Source organism: Lentinula edodes, assembly GCF_021015755.1.
Source record: "Lentinula edodes strain Le(Bin) 0899 ss11 chromosome Unknown C8R40scaffold_30, whole genome shotgun sequence".
Classification (NCBI taxonomy): Eukaryota; Fungi; Basidiomycota; class Agaricomycetes; order Agaricales; family Omphalotaceae; genus Lentinula; species Lentinula edodes.
Window position 1 is genome coordinate 41,189 of NW_025764336.1, and position 20,486 is coordinate 61,674.

The window sequence follows — 20,486 nt, forward strand, 5'->3', positions numbered from 1 at the left end:
GTTACTAGGAGTTACTATGGGATGTGTCGCATGAACACGATATCAGGAACAGAAGAGGGAAATGCGGAATTCAAAATGCCGTGCATTTAGGACAAGCAGGAACCCGGACGGAAGATCTGAGGCCAGACGACACAATTGTACAGGGTCACTGTAATAGGAGGCTATAGGAGGATCGTTGGATTGCGGAGCCGCCTTCGAAGAGGCAAGCAACACTGCGCTAACGCGACACAATCAATTGCAAGACCATCGCAAGACCACAAACTCACCAGTTCATGATCACGTATTAAGTCCTATGTTTATCTCTCTTCTCTACTCAAGTAGACTTAGATATGCCTGTGTGATTGCCTCGCTACATTACAGCTGTTGCTTGAGACTCATTGAAGATTTTTGAAAACCATCTTTCAACTAACTTCAGCGAGTCAGAGTATGAAAAGGTGAAAGCCGGAATAATGAATCCAAAGAGGTTAGGAAAGGCAACCACTGGGTAAGCATTCAGTATACCAAGAGCGCTCATGCTGCGTCCGGATCCAACACAGAGGAGCAGATGATGTTGGTCGAACTTGAATGCGATTATAGAAAGGGCGTTCGCTGGTTATCGTAACAGTTGTAGCATTACGCAATCAGTATATAAGTGACTTGAAGTCTTGAATCGCCATGGATATTTCTATTCGTGCCTTCTGTAGCCAATTTCGCAATCGTCTTCTTGATTTAAGAACGCAGTCGATATAGGTCGAAATTCAAAGTTGAGTAAAGTAACGTCGGCATTGGGCGTACGTCGGAGCGTGACCCGTGGGAACCTGGCGGAGGGGTTAATGGATGGCAGCTATTCGGTCTGGTCAAACCATACATTATATTGGTGTTCATAACGTCCATAGCTGTTACGCTGTGTCGCCGTCATTCCTCTGGCTGGCCATACGGTACTCAACCACCACAATAAAGCTCTATATCAATACATCACACATTCGGTCAACCACAAACCCTACTGAACGGATTTTTGTCGGCAACCCTTTCCACATTCTGAAAGACCCGATAATTCAACTGATTTCTGCCGAAGGCGATGATAATTACCTGTTCTTGAAGTTGAACTGAGAAGAGTTTATCCTACCTGGACAACAACTTGGACTAAATAGACAGGGGACAGGGCAGCAGGTTATCATACATAGCGGTTAAAAGGTTTGCTATCGGATCCACCGGCAGTTTTGGAGGGGTGGGCAGCGCCCCAGTAACAACACAGCAAGCTTGGCCATATATTTCCTTCTGCGCATCATGATTTCCGCCTCTACTGAGCTATCAGAGACGATGGCAACAGGGAAAGAAATTCAGTTAGATAAAGTCGGTCTTATGTTCATTCTGTTTTATTCTGTGCCTGATTCTCTCAGAATAAACGTCTTCCTCCTTCACTGAACCTTGCCAAAGCAAAACAAGCAACCGATGCCGTATATGCCAATGCCATTCAACTTCAAGACGACGGCGAGGATGATGAAAGTGGGAGCACTTCGGGTGAAGAACAAGATGTTGATTCGGAGGTCCAGGTAGCTCGTCCACGTCCCAAATCGCTCGGAGTTGGTTCTGTCGAATCCTTGCGCAGTGACTCGTCCGACTCCTCGGTTGACCTGGAGGAGGATCTTGCCCGTCTTGACAAACTCCGGAAAAATGTCAAGCAAAATCTCAAATTACGACCCATAAAGTCTACGAGCACGTTGCGAACTTCCACCCGATCACAGGAAGTAAACGTGCAGAGCCCAATCTCACCAAGCAGTACGACATCTGCCTATTTCACACCTATGGATGAACAGCCGTTTGGAGGAAACCCTTTCATTTCCAAACCCAAACGGGTATCACTTTCAGAGCCAAAATCTTCTTCTCTCCTTGCCGCGCCCAGTCCACCAATCGTTTCTGCACTTCATCCCAACACTCTCAATCCACCTCGGACGCCTTTTACACCTCGGACACCTTTTACACCAGGCACTGCTGGACCGGGTAGCACGCCGCATACTCCTTACACACCGCCAATTTATACTTCCGTGATGCACACACCACAGGCAATTCCCGCGGGCGAACTGTACTCTATTCTCTTTGCCTCTTCTGTGTTTAATCCAGAATCGCATAGCCCCAATTCCATACCCCTTCTCATAGATACCCGACCCCTTGCCATCCATACAACCTTCCACATCCGCCATTCTGTTCCTATTGCTATCCCTTCCTTGATTCTCAAGCGGTCGCGGAAACCTGGGTTTGGACCTGGCGGAAAGAGCTCCCAATTTACAAGCATGCATTCGCTGAGGCAGTTCGTCACCACTGATCATGGCAGGAAAGTGTTCGATGCACTCTTGGGTATAGATGAGCAACAGTCAGTGCGTAAAAGCAGCGATGAACGGTTGTGGAACGGCGACGTCGTGGTGTACGACGAGGACATGGACGTGAAGGATAGGACCAACCCGAGCTCAACACCATGGTCGTTAATTGGAGTAATACAAAGTCTGTTGGACGCAGCTGCTTCTGCTCGACCTTCCATCCCTACAGCCATGTCAGCAATCCAAGAAGATCTCAGTTCAGCACCCGAAGAAGTCAGAATTGGAAAGGCGGATTATTTGGAAGGGGGCATAGGTCTTGCGGGCCATGATCCGCAATTACAGACCCTGATTGTGGGTAACGGAGATGATGGCGAGTTTCCCGCTCCCTCTTCCCCAAGTACCACATTTCCTCAATCCAGTGAACCCAAACAATCATCTACCCCTGCAAAAACAGTACCTACTGCAGCTCTTAAGCAACGCAAAGGTCCTCCTCCGTCACTTGGTCTAAGTGGCATTGGGGGTTTATTTCAACTGGATACCCACCAGGCTAGTTACAAGACTCGAGGCGAGGTTCAAATCGATCAGAGTCTTAGTAGCGCAGCCCCGAGTGCGGCCCTAGACAGTGTTCAAAGTGACCGTACAGAAAGACCCTTGAATACGACAAGACCCTTACTGTCAAGTTCTTTGTCAGGCCTGTCAGACTCTGACAACCATATACTATCTTCTGTTCCCGCGGATGCAGAGTCTATCAATCCATCCCCATTACCAATGATGCCCACCTTTTCTGCATCCTCGCTGGCCCATCCTTCTGTACCACCTTCAAACATTCACCTCTTTCCACCCATTCACCCATCCCTTAATAGCCCCTCTCCGGAACCGAGCTCGGGTTTCTTCTCTGATTCAGCGTTCAAGACTCCGTTCACCTCTCTTGCTGACCCCACGCCATCTCCTCCGCCGAGTAAGATAAACTTTTCGTTAGGAGGTGGGTCAGGACATTCCGCGCATGTGGGTGGTTTCAAGCGGCCACCACCGCCAGGGCAAGTTAACAAAAGGCCATCAGCGCCCAATCTCCGCATAGGTAGTTCAGGTTCGTGTATTGTTTTCCAATAGGTTTGCGACCATTCATTTTTTACTAGTTCCTGCAACACCAGCCCCTCCTGTTCCACAATCAGGACCTCCAGGGTCTACAGGCAAGCGTTTACCAAAATTGAGTTTGAATACGGGTGGGGTGGGTGGTCTTGGAGTTGGCGGGGAGAGAGGTACAGGCTTTGGTGGCGGGGCGGGTGGAAGCCTTGGAAGGCGAGCAGGAACTAAACTCAGAAGTGCCACTGTTGGTGGCGGGCCAGGACCTGGTGGACACTGGGGAGGTGAGTAATTTCCGTGTTTCAGCTTTCTTCCAGTCCATCACACAATTCACATGGTCACCACTGTTCATTTCTAAGACCGGGAGTCTCAATTTCAAATTTCAAATAACCTTCCCAACTTTGGTCCTTCAGCAAGATTTACGGTTGAGCCGGAATCATTGGCTTTTTCGCCTACATCCAACAAGAAAAATATCTTCCAATCTCTAACACTTCCCCTTCCATTATCCATCAATGGCAATGCTGCTACTACCCTGCACCCTCCTTCACCCTCACATCTGAACCTTACCCACTCTAATCATCGTGTGACCCCAAGTCCCCCGGGTTCCGCTCGGCTTTATGGGTCATTTTCTGGTGATCTCAAGCCTCCTCCTAGCCCCGGCTTCGGGAGGACTAGCTTTTCTGGTTCAGGATTTCCTACGGGATTAGGCAGCAGGAATATCATAGGTACAAAACCCTCGCTCGCTAGGAAAGACTCTACGCAGAACTCTCAATCGGAACGCTCCGTCTCATTGAAGGTCCTACCCCCAGGTCTAGACAATCATACCGAAGAATACGAGCCGTCTTCTCCATCGTCTAGTGACAGAAGCGAAAGGAGTAGTGCTGCAAGCGAAGACGAAAGTCAAACATCTCTCATCTCTCTGACATCATGTTCCTCTTCGTCAACAAACTCGCAGAAAATCGATGAGCCATCAACATCGATTGACAGGCATGCAAGGAGCGACAGTGTTAGCAGCGTCAATAGCAATAACTCTAGCGGGCCAAAGACAGCCTACTTTACACCTCCTCATACACCTACACAAATGGAGCCAATCCCTCCTTCCGCGCGCCCAACACGGGCGCGAAAGTCACATTCAACTTTCTTTGGGTATGACGAAGGAACTGGTGCTGGAGGTGTTCACGGGAGTGGTCATCCACCAAATTTGAATTTAATCGAGCATGAAGACGAGTACGAACACCCACCTACTCCACGTACTGCACGACCCGAGGATGAAAGTGGGTCAGAAACTGGATTCCCCAAGACCGCTGATGGATCTGGACCCGTGCTCCCGCCTCAGCTTTCTGCAATCGGGTTCTATGGGCAGGACTTTGACGAAGACACAAACTTTTCTCAGCGGTATTCATATTCAGCCTATCCTGCGTCCCACGAAGATGAATCTTTTGGTGGTTCCTTTGGCTATCCTCCGCACGCACCTCATCCATATGGTGACCGAGAACGTTCGTCCTCGTTCTCGTCTCTATACCCTCCGCCGTCCACAGAGTCAGTCGATTCTGAAGGTGAAGGAGAAGATCCGATGAGTTTTACTGTCTCTACGATCTTGCCCGGCTTCTTATTTCTAGGTCCGGAGCCAACAAATTGGGATCATGTGAAGCAGCTGAAAGAGTTGGGTGTGAGACGGATCGTCAATCTGGCAGCGGAATGTGGACCTGACGATTGGGGACTTGGATTAGACAAGCCAGGCAATAAAGAGAAAGAGGGAAGTCCATCATCGGACGACAGTTCAAAGGAGAGCGGCTTCGAAAAGTACTACAAAATCCCAATGAGGGATACTGTGGAAGAAGATGGTATTGGCCGTGGGGTCAGAGTTGCTTGTGAAATGTTAGGTATGAGTTGCCCGTTTTCTACTTCCTTTGTTCGAGCTAACCGGGTTACTGCTTATGAAGACCATGCGCGCCTGCTTTCTGCCCCGGTCTATGTTCACTGCAAAGCCGGAAAATCTCGTTCAGTAACAGCAGTCATAGCATACCTCATTCACGCAAATCATTGGCCCTTGTCCAAAGCTTACTCCTTTGTCCTTGAGCGAAGAAAAGGCATCTCTCCCAACATTGGTTTTGTTTCCGAGCTCATGGGCTTTGAGGAGGAAGAGCTCGGTGGGAAAAGTGGGGGTGTCAGTGGAGCCGCATGGGGGGCCGGTAAGGGATACGCTAAACACCATCATCGTCAAGGAGGAGCTGGTGGAGCAGGGGCTCTCCCGCAACCAAGTGCCCCCGCGGCAACGCGAGAAGATCATGGTGGAAATGCTGCCAGAGGATCGAGCAGTAACAATCAGCACGGGTATGGGATGGTAGCTTCGACGAGGAAATCCGGTAACGCGAGAGAGAGCATGCCTCCGCCCGCCACATATGCCCATCACGGATACTCATACTCGGTTAACGAACCTAGCATAACCTCACGTCTTCTCTCTGATGATAATGAATCTGGAAGCGGGAGTAGTAGTGGGAGCAATAGTGCTTCTTCATCTACAACGGCGAGTCCAGAAATCAATGGAGAGTACCGAACAGAAGCTTTGTATGGGAACAGTCTCGGAGGAGGAGGAACTGGAATTGGTCAGGGCCCATCCTTCCCTCCTCTGTCAGCTGGTGGGATATTGGCGCTGGGGGATGCTGCTCAGGAGCTGGAGGTGAGGGATGCAAGTGGGAGATATAGGCATGCGCGAAGGGCACCCGTGAATGAAATGACTTTGCAGCCAATGAGAAGAGTAAGTAAAGCTGGATTAGAAAGTGGAGAGTTCTATCGAGGAGATGGAAGGACTACTTGGGGTGAGGAGGAGGAGGAGGCTGTTGTCATTGAAAGCGATACACAAATGGAAAAAGAGGAGTAGCATGGTGATGGGTTGAAATCCTCAACCTGCGTCTACTCTTGATTGAATTATACCAAGGTATGTATCGTTTCAACTCAATCGTAACACACTGACGCCAAATATCAGATCATAGGATACCAGCACGGATCGCGCGCGCTTAATTTGATTGTCTACTCCATTGCGCGAAGCTAGTCAGGCCCGTTGTATGACGTGTAGATTTGTGTCGCTATCACCATTTATTTGACGGTGATAGCTCCCTCTGTACATAGCACTCTCGACCTCTTTGCTCTCATATTTTTATCGCCTCTCATTTGGTCTTCAATTGCATTTCTGGGTTTCTGTTATCATCGGATCACTTTCATTCCATCTCTTCTTTAACCTATCAATAACATTTACTCTATCAACTCATCATCGCCAGTATTAAATATGTTACAATCATACCGGACTTCTTTTTACAAGTGTGTCCAAGCGAGTTATATCGGGCGTCTAAAGTATATGTAACGCAGTTGCGAACGTGATTTATCTTTTGTATCAGTGACATAGTGACGAGTAATTTCTTGGAGTGAGCATCAATCATGGATCCCCCAGCTTCCATAGACCACAAAGAGCCTGCTCGAAAGACACTACCAAGAAAGCGATCCTTTGGAAAATATCCCTCCTCCAAAGTTACCGACTCTCCTGCTTACGACGCGTCTGAAGAGGATAATGATCCAACCGATGTCGACGATGCTGCCAGTTCTGTTAGCGTCTCTGCCCCCTCTTCCTCCGCTAGAGCAAGAACACTGGTCGCTGCTGGGCTTCTCAAGCCTTCCAGTAACTCGAATGCACATAGGAAACATCATCTTGCCTCCTCGTTCCTTTCCGATTCAGACGGCGTAGATTCGCCCACGTACGATGGGGACATAGAAAGCTCTACGACAGCAGGTCCAGAAAGTCCACACCCACACTCCTCTTTGAGACTTGGTCATCATCATTCAATGAGTTCGCACTCGACTTTGAATACACCAGCTCTTCCAGGAAGCGATACGACCACTGACTACATTGAGACACCTATCACAGAAGGGCCAAGCTCGGCATTTCCTTCTACTGGCCAGTACCATCCAGTATTCATCACGCCACCATCAGATCCTTTTCCGCATCCGCAAAATACTATCTCTGAACCAGTAGTTCCTTCCGCAATCCCAACTGCATTATCATTCAATCCAGCTGCGTTGAGAGCAGAGGATATACAGATGTTTGTTCAGAGGGCGATTGATGGTGCACCTATGGAGGGTTCTGGCACTCAGAGAGCATATAAGGTCAACAGGCCACCAGAAGATAGGCCCGTACGAATTTATGCTGACGGTAAGTTCATGCTTCCTCATATTTCGGTTTTGTTCTACCTAAAAAACCTTTTTGCTGTTTCTTTGCCTCTTTATCACATGTAAATATCTCGACTGACGAACGTGCTTCCATCCCTCTTACCCTGACCTGCGCCGGTATCACCTCATTTGACGCTATCATTACCCAAGAATAGGCGTCTACGACCTTTTTCACTTCGGGTCAGCGACTCTCATTCTGGTAGTGGAAATAATAAGGAGCTTACATTTTGTCTACCGATAGACACGCGCTCCAATTGCGTCAAGCGAAGCTTTCCTTTCCTTCCGTGTATCTCCTCGTTGGGGTGTGCTCAGATGAACTCGTGATCGCACACAAAGCAAAAAGTATCATGACCCATGCCGAAAGGTTCGCTATGTTGCCCTGTATCCGGTCGATGTAATCGTCTCAAATGTCTCCAGACTAGAAGCTCTTCGACACTGTCGTTGGGTCGACCAGGTTGTTCCTGACGCACCATGGGTAGTTTCACCCGAATTCCTTGAAACATATCAGATTGATTATGTCGCTCACGACGAGGATCCGTATAAAGCTGAGGGACTAGGTCACGACGATGTTTACGAAGAAGTGAAAAGGGCCGGTAAGTCTGGATCCACCCTATCGGATATCCATGAAGATTACTGAAAGATATTGGCAGGAAAATTTCTTCCTACAAGGCGCACACCCGGAATCTCAACGTCTGCATTATTGGAGCGCATCGTGGACATGTACAAAGACGGCATCATGGATCGCAAATTGGAGGGAATGGGAAGAGGCGACCTTAAAAGGGGTAAATCGTGAAAAGGTGCTTAAACTCAACGCGTTCTCGTTCGTGGCCAAAAGTCGAATCGCAAAGCTCATTGTATACGATAGGATATTTTGAGTTATCTTAGAAGTATCATACATAGTTTCTGGTCTAGGGTTTACTTTGTTCATTCAAGAGAAAATAGAGGACAGTGGGTACCACACTCGAAAATCCAGTGAAATTATGTCTCCCAATCATTAACTATCTTTCTTCCACAAACCGTATAGCTGACTTCATGAAAGCTCTAGGCCACCCTGCTCACGGAAGGAAGTAGTACATTGCTATATAGATGACAGGGTTCGAGGCAATATGGCTGGGGAATTTGGAGAGCAAACGCCAAAAGCTTTCTATATTCACCAACCAGCGTAATGCGTATGAATCCGCTCTTACTTCCAACTCTGCAGACCGTCCCCCGTTCGCTGCATCCCCCTTCTAATTGACCAACGAGCGTCATTTATGGCTTCCATTCTCGTCCATATTATCACAGGCAATTCTCCGCTCCTGAACACATGTGATGAAATGTGTCCCGTTGAATTTGGTTATCATCGATTTATCTGCCTGGCTTTGTTATAGCTCTTCTCCTATATAAAGTACAAGGTGCAGGTCTCACAAGATTCAAACAATCCTCAGTGCCATCGCCATGCCTTTTCTTCCTACCGACTCAGTCGCACTTTCCTCCGGCATCCAGATGCCTGTGATTGGCAAGTTGAGATCTCGGTATTACATTAGATTACTATTCACTTCTTATTCAGCCAATGGCTCATGGGCCCCTCCTACTGGTAACGCAAGAGCCGAGGTGAAAGATTGGACTTTGACTGCTCTAAAGGTAAGCACAGGAGTCCAGCGAATTTGATACCAGGCAATGTCTAAACACATTCACCCTCTTGTAGGCAGGTTATCGGCACATTGATACAGCTCTGGGCTATGGTAAGGCTACAGAGCCTAGCTTGTGATGAGCTAGACATTAAAGAAGAATCTATGTATAGGAACTGAGAAATCAGTCGGGCTTGCGGTCAAGGAATCCGGATTGAAGCGAGAAGATGTTTTTATCACTACCAAGCTACCGTGCGTAAGCTTTCTATATACCCTATTTATAATAATCTTCCTTTTTACCGCTACTACACAGCTATACCGACCATAGCCGTGTCCAAGACTCCTTCAACGAGAGCTTGACCAACCTTGGAGTTGATTATATCGACTTGGTAATCACTATTTCCTTCAACTTAATTGCGTCAAGTTCATGACTACGACTTACAACTGAACGACTTCAAAGTATTTAGTACATTGGCCTCAATGTGTTGACTTAGAAGCTGACGGAACGATCAAAGTTACTTCTGGACTGACTTTTGTAGAAGTGTGGGCTGAGATCGAAAAGATTTATGAAGGTAAAAAGGCAAAGGCCGTTGGGGTCAGTAATTTCTCTATAAAGAAGTGAGTCGATCGCCTGAAGATTTTAATTTTTACATCTAATGTTGTATAGCTTAGAGATCTTGCTCAAGTCGGCGAAAGTTGTCCCAGCAGTCAATCAAGTGGAGTAAGTACAGTCGTACCTCCATTGTGGAATACCATTTAGAACCTAGTGCCATTGAAATGATAGGTTACACCCTTATCTCGCACAAAACGAACTAAGGCAGTACTGCAAAGACAAGGGAATAGTCATTGAGGCGTATACACCCAGTGGTATCTTTCTGTTTCGTTTCCTATCTTCACTTTTGTGATCTGATCGTCCAATCTTTAGGTTATAGCAAAGTCAGGAACGACCCGGTTATTGACAAAATTGCACAGAAACACAAGGTGACACCCAATCAAATTATCCTTGCCTGGCATCTTTTCAGAGAGACGGTGATCGTCCCTAAGAGTGCTAATGAAGAACGTCAACGGGAAAATCTCAATGTACGTCGCCAACTCAATTTACAACTCTGCGTTTATCCGTCGTTTCTGCCAGCTTCTTGTTCTCAGCGATGAGGAAGTCGAACAGATCGATGCTCTTGATCGAGGAGAGCGTATCTGTAACAAGCCAAATGAACATGGCTTGGTATGGGGCTGGACAATGGAGCAATTAGGATGGTAGACCAACCGAATTTGAGCTCCTTTGCTTGGCAAGAGCTCTAACGATCCTTTATTTCATGGTCTTTTCTTCCTAAGCAAAGTAGTATAGAATCTAAAGTAAAGCAAACCCTAGGCCTCAGGTTCTCACAGACTGTGATTACACATCCACTGTTTTTCATTCAAGTTTAAGTATCACCATTTGTGATGATGAAATCTTTTATTTCATGTACTTACTTTGGGCTAGGCTACTACTGAAGAAAGGTTTCTACCAGCTTCTCTTGTTATTCAAGGAAGGTGCTTCAATGCCAGGCTCTAATCAGTACTGAAAGGTTGTTGTCAGTCAAAAATCGCCATTTGAGATGTGACACAACTCGCTGATGAGACCCTCCAATAATCCATTCTGAGTAAATCATCAGACCTTATCAATGTTATCATTTCCACTTTTGGGATGGGTGATGTGACAGCTCTTGTCAGCATTCTTTTCCGCTGGCAGTGTCCACTGTCTTCTACCTTCTTCTACTGGTCTCAAACTTAGTTTCCTTTGTACATACATTTAAAGCCCTTGAATAACCATATCCATGTAAGAGGTGGACAAAGTTCCAGAGAATCTCATTTGTCACTCTTGGCACTGTAGGGCACTGGTAGGGCATAGTAGCTCAAATACTAGTTATCCCAAACGAGCCCAAACGTTAACTCCTCTCAGGTCCTCTGACTCGTGGGATGTCTTGTTTGATAACTTTCTCTTCTCGAAGTCAAGAACGGTATGCAGCTGCCAGCATGAATTCTTCAACTTATGATGTAGCCAGGGCCCAGAAGTTTGTGTATAATACTGGATCAAGTAAAAATCCAATTTGTCCCATTTGATGATCCAAATGGTGATTCATGACAGTATTTGTATTTTGCCTATCTATGTAATTCTGGAGCCCAGCATTTGTAAATGGGTATTGGTGCATTAATGTTGAAAAATGCTTGCCAGGTTTGGACTTTTACAGCGGGACTCAAATAAGCTGTTAGTTTGGACTTCTACAGTATTCGAGGCACATGCCAATGAAAGAAAACGGGCTCACAGCAACAAAAAAGCATGAATAAAACCTACAGCCCATGAAAGAACGGGTCAGCCCGAGGTCAAACGACACCGAACTGGTGACACTTGACACGGGAAGAAAATGGTGTCGGAATCCAAGATGAGAGGGACGATTCTGAAAGTAAGAAGTCGAGAAAATGGTTGTACAATTTATCACGAGTTGTTCCCTTCGAAGGAATGATATCCATTAAATTGTGTGATATAATATATACAAGAAGGGATGAGGTGCTTGGAAGCGCGTTCAGAGGTATTCGCTATGGTTTTATAGGCACATAATCCTTCGACAAATCTATATCTCCTTTCAGATGTGTATTCGTGATGCGGACTTGACGAGTGCGCGTGGCAGTGCCTTTCTTGCCCTTCTTCTTCGTTGCAGGGCCTTTCGGAGCTGGGCCGGCAGCAGCAGTTGTCGCCTGCAAGCCCTCTATAACGGCAATCAATTGATACAGGACGATATTTTGGGAGAAGGATTTGGCTTACCAGAACTCAATTGCTTCAATAGGTCCACATCATTCGGCACCTTGAGCTCATGCCAAAGGTCCAGAAACTCTGATGAATGGCCGCTTGATGTTCGGCCCCGGAAGGAATTGAGGGGCGGGAGGATATTCACTCACCTTGCTCGACGAGCATACCCCCACTTTCTTCAGTGGGCTTGACTTCGTTCCAAAAGACCATCTTCAATTGCCCGTCTTTCGTCGTCCGTGTGACTAAGACCTCTCCCTCCGCCTCGAGCTCTTCGATGGCGGCAGGTGCTTCTTTCCATGATTCCTTTAAGGCTCTGACAGGAATGCCACCACCTCTACGAGTTTGCCGTTGGATTTCAGTCAAGAGGGCGGCTTTGTTCCGGAAATTAAACTCATGCTAACCAAAGTCCAGGTAAGTGAGCGCACGAGCTCTGACAAAGTATAAAAGTGCACCTTATAGGAATAAAGGTCGGTCTTTGGGTCCCATACGACACGATCGTGTGTTTTGAATTTCTCCAGTAATACATGATCGGTATCCAATGGTGTGCTAGTCAAAATGGCCAGGTCTTGCAAACGCATTGGATTGTGCGTCGACTTGTGCGGAGCTCAGCATTAGATAGAGGGGAAGGTAGCACGATGATGTGACTTACTTTCAGATGGTTGACGGCGTATACCAGTTGTGTATTCACATTGGTACCTGTTCCTGTATCTGCAGGCTGAGAATACACAATGTCTATTGAGTGGTTTTGGGAAAAAGGACGGCCTGCGGTGGAGAACAAAACCAAACACACTGGATTTTGGTCGTTTCTTCTTTGAACCCGGAGGAGCGATCTCATCTGACGCTTTCTCTATCGGTGGAGGTTGAGAGTGCCATGATGTGTAATCCTGTCGTTGAAGGACAGATTTAAAGGCTGCAGCATCTTGGGCGAGTTTCGACATGTAACGAGCAAAGGAGATGGTGGTTAAGGACTAAGAGAACAAAAGAACAAAAGGTATCAGCGTCACTCGAAAGTATTGCGGTCCGGACCGATGGGAGCCGCACTTTGTCAACAAACTCAGTACACTTAGACTAACTTTGCACTGACTTGCATGTCCTCTGATTCCTCTCATATTGAACGGTACATCAGCGACAATTGCATTGAGGTAACTCTGTCAGCTGCCTGTATGACTGTAAATATTTAAGTAACACTCCTTTTCAAGCTGTTTGGACTAGCGGATCGAAGTATCATCGACTATGTACTAGCGTCAGGTATGTGCAACAATTCCATCAGGTCTTGAAATTCGAATCTGACATATTCCTATCAGCTTCCTCCTCCAAAACACCTGATGCCCTCTTCACTGCCCTCAATTCTTCCGGTCTGCCAGATACTGCATCTGCACACGCATTTGTGAACGAAGTATTCCAACGAGCGCCTCGGAAGCACAAACACAAGAAGGATAGTACACATCGTCAGGCTGAAAAAGAAGCAAAGGGTCTAAGAACTCAAAAATTCACATATCTCCTCGACGACGATGGCGGTACAAGTTCGAACCAGAAGCAGGAGAAAAAGGAGAAGCGTAAATCGGACAAACGGGAGAAGCAGATTCGAAAACGGGATTACGACGAGAGGGATTGGGAAAGCGACGAGGAAGAGAAGGCTAGGAAAAAGCTTAGGGCAGAAGGAGATTACAAGCAGGAAGATGTGGACTTGGAGGCGTATGAGCCTGAGGAGGATGAAGAAGTCAGGAAAGAAAGAGAACGTTTAGAGGATTTAAAGGATCGTGATGCCTTTGCAGAACGGGTTCGGGAACGTGATAAAAACCGTACGAAGAAAGTAGTAGAAGACAGGTCGTCGAAACTCTCAGGCGCCGCCGCAGATGCTGCAAGACGACGACAACTGGCTGACGACTCGGAAGCTCGTGGAGCTGCCATGCCCTCTCTTCGAATACATTCTCGGCAGGAATATCTCACTAAACGTGAGCTGCAGCAGATCGAACTTCTACGGAAGGAAATTGCGGACGACGAGGCTTTGTTCAGCGGTATGAAGATCTCGAAACGCGAGCGGGCAGAACTAGATCGAAAGAAGGAGTTGTTGAAACTTGTAGAGGAGAGAATGAAGATTAACGACAAGTACGATGGATACCAGTTGCCCGAAGATTATATCACAGAACAAGGGAAGATCGACAAAAAGAAGAAGGAGAACGCATTGTATCAACGGTACGAGGATGCCAAACCTAAAGACGACCAGTTCGTCACGGACGTGGATCAATGGGAGGCGAGTCAAACTCAACACAGTACATTCAAAGTTGGAGCCATGGACAAGCGTGAACTGGTTGACGACTACGACTACGTATTTGACGAGAGTCAGACAATACAGTTCATCATGGAAAAGGCACCGGAGAAGAAGTTGTCGCCTGCCGAAAAGTTGTTACAAGAACAAATTGAAGCTGCTGAGAAACACGGTGAAGCTCTCTCTCTCGTTCACTTTGAAACTCATTTTTACTAACATATAAATTTACATCCAGCAAAAACCATTGAAGAAACTCGAAAGTCCCTTCCGATCTACGCCTGGAAAGAGAAGCTCATTGAGGCCGTTAGGGAACATCAAGTTCTCATAGTCGTTGCCGAAACGGGCTCTGGCAAGACTACTCAGATTCCGCAGTATCTTCACGAAGCGGGTTTCACAGACGGGGGTATGAAAGTTGGTTGTACTCAACCGCGTCGAGTTGCTGCGATGTCTGTCGCTGCTCGTGTCGCCGACGAGATGGGCACAAAAGTTGGATACGAAGTTGGGTACTCGATCCGATTCGAAGACTGCACCAGCGATAAGACAGTACTCAAATACATGACGGACGGGATGCTTCTTAGAGAATTTCTCACAGAACCCGACCTTGCCAGCTACTCTTGCTTGGTTATTGACGAAGCCCACGAAAGGACGCTAAATACAGATATCCTGTTCGCTCTAGTCAAGGTATACACTTTCAGTTATTCCGCTTTTAGCTGGTCTCAAATTTTGTGAAGGATATCGTCCGTTTCCGCCCAGAACTTCGACTATTAATTTCTAGTGCAACGCTCAACGCGGAAAAATTCAGCGAATACTTTGACGATGCGCCTAAATTTTACGGTGAGTTTATTTCTTGATGCACGATTCGAGAGAGAATTGAGCGAATGCCTAGTGCCTGGTCGTACCTATCCTGTTGACATTCACTACACTCCCCAGCCGGAGGCCAATTATCTTCATGCTGCCATCACAACCGTTTTCCAGATCCATACCACGCAACCCAAAGGTGATATACTGGTCTTCCTCACAGTATGTTTCTCAGCGATGGACCTCCAAGTGAGCTGACTGAGTTTTTTCCCTTAGGGTCAGGAAGAGATCGAAGCCTGTCATGAAAATCTTCAAGAAACAGCACGGACGTTGGGAAACAAAATTGCGGAGCTCATCATCTGTCCTATATACGCTAATCTCCCTAGCGACATGCAAGCCAAAATATTTGAACCTACTCCAGAGGGCGCTCGTAAGGTTGTTCTGGCGACGAATATTGCCGAAACTTCGATCACAATCGATGGCGTAGTCTTTGTTATCGACCCAGGATTCGTCAAGCAGAACTCTTACAACCCCAGGACAGGCATGTCCTCTCTCGTTGTTGTCCCTGTAAGTCTGTTCATTGATGATTTTCTTTTCCTTTGTCTTACCTGTTGCTTTAGTGCTCTCGTGCCTCTGTAAATCAAAGAGCTGGTCGTGCTGGTCGCGTCGGACCAGGGAAAGCGTTTCGATTATTCACAAAGTGGGCATTCAATAACGAGTTGCAAGAAGACACTGTGCCTGAGATACAACGAACAAATCTCGCTATGGTTGTTTTACTCTTGAAGTCCCTGGGTATCAATGATCTCATTGGGTTCGAATTCATTGACCCACCTCCGGGGGAGACATTGATGCGTGCTTTGGAGCTTCTGTATGCTTTGGGTGCGCTCAACGATCGTGGAGAGATGACCAAACTTGGACGAAGAATGGCCGAATTCCCTGTTGATCCCATGTTATCGAAGGCCATAATTTCGAGTGAACAATATCAGTGCACCGAGGAGGCATGTATACATCGCATTTCTCAAAACCGTGCATGAGACTAATGACATTCCCTCTGTCAGGTTCTCACCATTATTTCGATGCTTTCAGAGTCAGGGTCCTTGTTTTATCGGCCAAAAGACAAGAAACTTCATGCAGATCAGGCCCGTCAAAACTTTGTCCGTGCTGGCGGCGATCACTTCACCCTCCTCAACGTCTGGGAGCAATGGGCGGAAACCAACTACTCTCAGCAATTCTGCTATGAACAATTTCTGCAGTTCAAGAGCATCAGTCGAGCGCGAGATATTCGTGACCAACTCGCTGGTCTCTGTGAACGAGTCGAAATCGTTCCAGAGTCTAATCCCAACTCCAACGATATCACACCCATACAAAAGGCACTGACTGCTGGATATTTCTACAATACGGTACTCCCATTGCACTCTTGATTTTTTACCTGCTTGCTGAACCCATTCCTAGGCACAACTACAGAAAAGCGGTGATTCATATCGTACACTCAAAACCAATCACACCGTCTATATCCATCCTTCCTCAAGTCTATTTCAGCATCAACCCCCAGTGAAGACAGTCCTCTACTACGAGCTGGTAATGACAACAAAATCTTATATGAGGTTTGTGTTCACAGTCTCGATATTTCTCGATATTGACTCGTTTGTCAGGCAAGTGATGGAAATCAAACCAACTTGGCTACTGGAAGGTCCGCCCTGCAATCATTTTCGTATATTGCAATTGACTAATTTTCTGAACTAGTTGCTCCTCATTATTTCCAGCCTGCCGATCTGGAGCAACTAGCGTCTGGCGACAAGAAGATGCCTAAGACAGTTGGTGCATCCACCCAGAATCCTTAGGTGTAATCAGGGTTTCGAACTTGTATTTGTACGGATGCACTTATTAATTGTCTTCGCATCACTTCATCAACCGAAATGTGTTCTCATCCTTTCGCGACCCCTTTAGAACGTTAGCTCCCAAAGAAGAAAAGTGACAGTGACAGGTTCTAAGCTTAAGTAGAGCGCAAACAGGAGCAAGTTGCTACATCCGCGTCCGAATCACGTTCTGAGGAAGATTCCAGCGTTGCAGGTCACTCATCGCTTTCTGACATACCTACCCGCCGGTTATTCTGCGGCACATGGCCCGTACGTTGACCTGTTGTACATCGCCGGCCAGGACAGAATCGTCGGCGACAAACTACGCCAGGCTCAAGGCCCCCACATGACCTTTGACCTCGGGCATCGCATGTGCTATTCCCGCTACCTCTAGGTACATCCTTAATTACAAGGAACTAGTAACCGACAAGTGGCCTCGAATGATATCCTGGACTTTCAAGGTGGCAGGTCCTGCCACTGGTTGGCGTTGTTTGAAATATTCATGAAGTACTAATGCACGGCTGAGGTATATCTATCGCACATCGAAAGATTGAAAATATTTTTTCTTCATTATCCAAGTCTTTTTCTGATTCTACCTATTTTACGACGTGATAATTGGACACATAGAAGGAACAGTGTGGTTGACCATCCAGATCCTCACTATAACAACCCTGATATTATCTTGAGGAAGAGGCACGAGACAAATCACTGTAAAAAAGCTGAGTATACGGATCTAGTGATTCATAAAGATGAAATTGAACCTGAATGCGGCTTCCACACAAGCTTTGATATCCTTGTAACTGACGACAAGGCAACTTTGTTCATCTCGTGCTACTAACATGATCTTTTCTTCAGTGCCAGCATCAAGCTATTAGATGTTGTTCAAATACACTGAGGGCGTATATTAGAGCGAATACGCACTTTGTTGAGGCATGTAAGGACGTGTGACATATTGGTGACCGGATTTCCGCGTTCATCAATCTGGTGGAAAACGTAGTCCCGGAAAAGTTTGATGATGTAGCGGTCACCCGTTTCTGACCAACGAGAATCTCGGGCAAACCTAAGGGAGGAGTGAGGATGAGCGGGAATCGACTGGAACGCAACACATACTCGGGTCTCTCGTTGATGAAGCCAAATTTACAGAGAAGACGAACCAATCGTGCGTTCTCGAGCTCGCTCAACATCTCATTCTCTAGGCGATCCATACCCCTGTCACAATGAGAATAAGAATCAAAGGGGAACACTGGAAATAACTTGTGAACGCACTCGAAAGCGTCGTCCAATTCTGTCAAAAGTCTGCCACTGATCATCTCAAAGACAGTGCTTATGTTCTACACAACAGACGCTCAGTTGCTCTCTTGATACAACAATAACCAACTCACCTTGTGCGGATGATTCTTGCTGATCAAGAATAGCGCTATGTTCTTCACATCATGGCTGTAAGTCTTACTGATGATCTCTAAGCTCTTCTGAAAGTTGCCATTCGTAGTAGCCTGCGGATTATTGCAACAGAGTGCAAATATCAACCTTCCGAATTGCTGAAGATCATCGTGTTGCAGTGCGACCATATCGAGATGTTGGTCATACGTAAGCACATCCCAAACTGCACACGATCCAATTCGCACTCGATTTTTACCCGTCAGCAAGATCTTCGTAGCATCAATGGTCCTGACCGCCAATCCAGCTTCGTGTACTCGTTTGATAGCAGAAGCTATCTGAACGATGTACGACCAGAGAACACGCTCTGGGATGCCACCTGCTTGTAGTTGATGCAAAGATAGAGATGAAGCAAAATGCGAAGGAAGCATTTGGCCGTACTGTGAAAGCTGAGGTAAAGAGTGAGATTGCCCAAGAAGAACTCGGCCCCCTCCATTGAGTATATGTTGCGGTAAAGCAGACGGGGTTGTGGATTTCATGTGAGCATCAAACAATGTTTGAGCATTGGGATAGTAAGAATATACGACAACCAGAGCTGGATGACGAGGATGAGATGACAATCAATGATTCACTTGCGAAAACGTACAACTGTCGTTAAACGTCCGTGTAGTGAATGCTTCGTGAACAGTAACAATGTTGGGATGACGAATTTGAGACCAAGCTTCGATGGCATTGAAAGCAGCTTGCTGCATCAGACGAAAGTCTATGAAATCAAGTCAGTACGGTCAGAATGTGAAGAACTCCGAACCTACTTTCGATTCTTCGTAGGACATAAGGAATTCCGTCGGTAGAATTGATCGCCCGATATACCACAGAATCTAAGTTGAAGAACTTTTTCCGCTCCGAAGAGCTAACAGTATCGATGGGAACGAATGTGTGGTACCCTTGAAGCTCTTCTGGGAGATTAGATCCTGCAGAGTCGTCATTTGAGTTTGCTATATGGAGTGTTGCGAAGATGGATATGCACCTAAAATTGGAGCACTGCGACTGGTGTGGCTACGTTCTAGTAGTACTTGCCGAAGTTCGGAAGATGGATGTATAAAGTGACTATCGGTCGAAGAGGTAACGAATGCCGAAGGAATAGCGGGAGTGTAGAGATGATGGTCGAGCTGATGAGAACGATGAGCTACGTAACATTATCAGGATATATCTTCTTACTGGCTCGCTCATATACCCTTGTGACGGACCCGTGTAAAAAGGAACCTCCATGTTCTGAGCATATCCGGCCGAGTAGCCGTCGAAGTGGGCTTGAGAGTCATCGTAGAATTGCGTATCGAGCTGGGTCGACCTGATAAGAATGACTTATTGAGAACGGCCAGAGTATGCTCACTTCGGCCACTTGTTCACTATCCGAGTAGGCATAGTTTTCACGATAGTCCGGAGGGGCAGGAGAAGAAGGAGATGATCTTAGAGGGAAGGGTTGCGGTCAATCAACAATGTGTGAAGAGTAATCATTACTTACGAAGCCAAAGATTGACGAGTGACAGGAGCCGAAGGAGTAGGAAGAGACAATGAAGAGGCTTTAGGAACGAATACAGGTGCATTGACAGCATGTGCAGATATCGGCGAAGTAGCAGTTGTGACAGCTGCTGGAGAGGCCGATCGCGCCCTGCTGTGGTTTCTCGAAAGAGGACTTGACAATGAGCAACTACACGTACGGAGTGGGAATGACTTCTTCAGCCTATATGACAACAATTAATCACATCACCCTCAAATAGAGAGAGGCGCACCGGAGGATGATAGTATACACAACCCTTGTCCTCGAATTTACAATAACTTGGGGTGGACAGTCAGTGCAAATCAATATACCATCTACAACAGAAATGCCCACAGACCCATAAATCATTACATTTCTGCATCGACGCTGAGAAGAGTCTGTGTAACGGTTCAGCGAAGAACTATCCCGAGTGTGGATCTCTGACCTTTCCGTGGAGGTTGTACTGGTTCATTCTGGGTATTTGGATTTACTATCCGTACAGCGGCCGATGCAGAAGCAGGTCTTGCGAAAAAGGCCATGACAGAAATCCCAAGATATGAAACAATAAGAGACTGGACACCTCGTTGTCCAGCAGAGGCAGACTGAAGAACAGTCGAGTCCGGTCAGGTACAACGACAGGAAGAGCGGTTAATGCT

General features: G+C 46.8%; 6 protein-coding genes across 6 annotated transcripts; 4 read left to right on the forward strand and 2 right to left on the reverse strand.

Annotated features, from left to right (window-relative positions):
- Positions 1–1,178: 1,178 nt before the first annotated feature.
- C8R40DRAFT_472662 (uncharacterized protein) lies at positions 1,179–6,472 on the forward strand. The gene is made up of 6 exons (XM_046235174.1): positions 1,179–1,332; positions 1,380–3,381; positions 3,431–3,661; positions 3,737–5,260; positions 5,321–6,315; positions 6,364–6,472. Exons 1-5 carry the CDS (start codon positions 1,267–1,269, stop codon positions 6,256–6,258), a joined length of 4,761 nt encoding a protein of 1,586 aa, XP_046083671.1. The 5' UTR covers positions 1,179–1,266; the 3' UTR covers positions 6,259–6,315; positions 6,364–6,472.
- Positions 6,473–6,812: 340 nt separating this feature from the next.
- C8R40DRAFT_1051828 (uncharacterized protein) lies at positions 6,813–8,391 on the forward strand (the record flags this gene model as incomplete). Its single annotated transcript, XM_046224733.1, has 5 exons — positions 6,813–7,581; positions 7,754–7,778; positions 7,840–7,962; positions 8,016–8,191; positions 8,249–8,391. 5 exons carry the CDS (start codon positions 6,813–6,815, stop codon positions 8,389–8,391), a joined length of 1,236 nt encoding a protein of 411 aa, XP_046083672.1.
- A 222-nt stretch (positions 8,392–8,613) lies between these two features.
- On the forward strand, positions 8,614–10,805 carry C8R40DRAFT_472747 (reductase AKOR2). Its single transcript, XM_046235175.1, has 10 exons — positions 8,614–9,096; positions 9,148–9,221; positions 9,286–9,322; positions 9,382–9,460; positions 9,522–9,597; positions 9,669–9,826; positions 9,876–9,929; positions 9,993–10,075; positions 10,134–10,288; positions 10,341–10,805. The coding sequence occupies exons 1-10, from the start codon at positions 9,036–9,038 to the stop codon at positions 10,464–10,466; spliced, it is 903 nt and encodes a 300-aa protein (XP_046083673.1). The 5' UTR covers positions 8,614–9,035; the 3' UTR covers positions 10,467–10,805.
- Positions 10,806–11,662: 857 nt separating this feature from the next.
- C8R40DRAFT_1116136 (transcription initiation factor IIE subunit beta) lies at positions 11,663–12,961 on the reverse strand. Its single transcript, XM_046228589.1, has 6 exons — positions 12,784–12,961; positions 12,643–12,725; positions 12,446–12,586; positions 12,143–12,389; positions 12,009–12,077; positions 11,663–11,952 (listed from the first exon to the last, which is right to left on the reverse strand). The coding sequence occupies exons 1-6, from the start codon at positions 12,929–12,931 to the stop codon at positions 11,783–11,785; spliced, it is 858 nt and encodes a 285-aa protein (XP_046083674.1). The 5' UTR covers positions 12,932–12,961; the 3' UTR covers positions 11,663–11,782.
- Positions 12,962–13,081: 120 nt separating this feature from the next.
- On the forward strand, positions 13,082–16,901 carry C8R40DRAFT_1162050 (pre-mRNA splicing factor; the record flags this gene model as incomplete). Its single annotated transcript, XM_046230204.1, has 12 exons — positions 13,082–13,135; positions 13,193–13,241; positions 13,298–14,434; positions 14,498–14,943; positions 14,973–15,096; positions 15,149–15,282; positions 15,337–15,627; positions 15,681–16,058; positions 16,119–16,460; positions 16,513–16,664; positions 16,713–16,750; positions 16,804–16,901. 12 exons carry the CDS (start codon positions 13,082–13,084, stop codon positions 16,899–16,901), a joined length of 3,243 nt encoding a protein of 1,080 aa, XP_046083675.1.
- Positions 16,902–17,464: 563 nt separating this feature from the next.
- On the reverse strand, positions 17,465–20,472 carry C8R40DRAFT_1116143 (uncharacterized protein). The gene is made up of 15 exons (XM_046228590.1): positions 20,276–20,472; positions 20,189–20,228; positions 20,084–20,129; positions 19,816–20,034; positions 19,684–19,759; positions 19,512–19,631; positions 19,321–19,462; positions 19,106–19,264; positions 18,940–19,056; positions 18,299–18,888; positions 18,183–18,247; positions 18,027–18,125; positions 17,838–17,976; positions 17,678–17,784; positions 17,465–17,624 (listed from the first exon to the last, which is right to left on the reverse strand). Exons 2-15 carry the CDS (start codon positions 20,190–20,192, stop codon positions 17,594–17,596), a joined length of 1,914 nt encoding a protein of 637 aa, XP_046083676.1. The 5' UTR covers positions 20,193–20,228; positions 20,276–20,472; the 3' UTR covers positions 17,465–17,593.
- Positions 20,473–20,486: the final 14 nt, after the last annotated feature.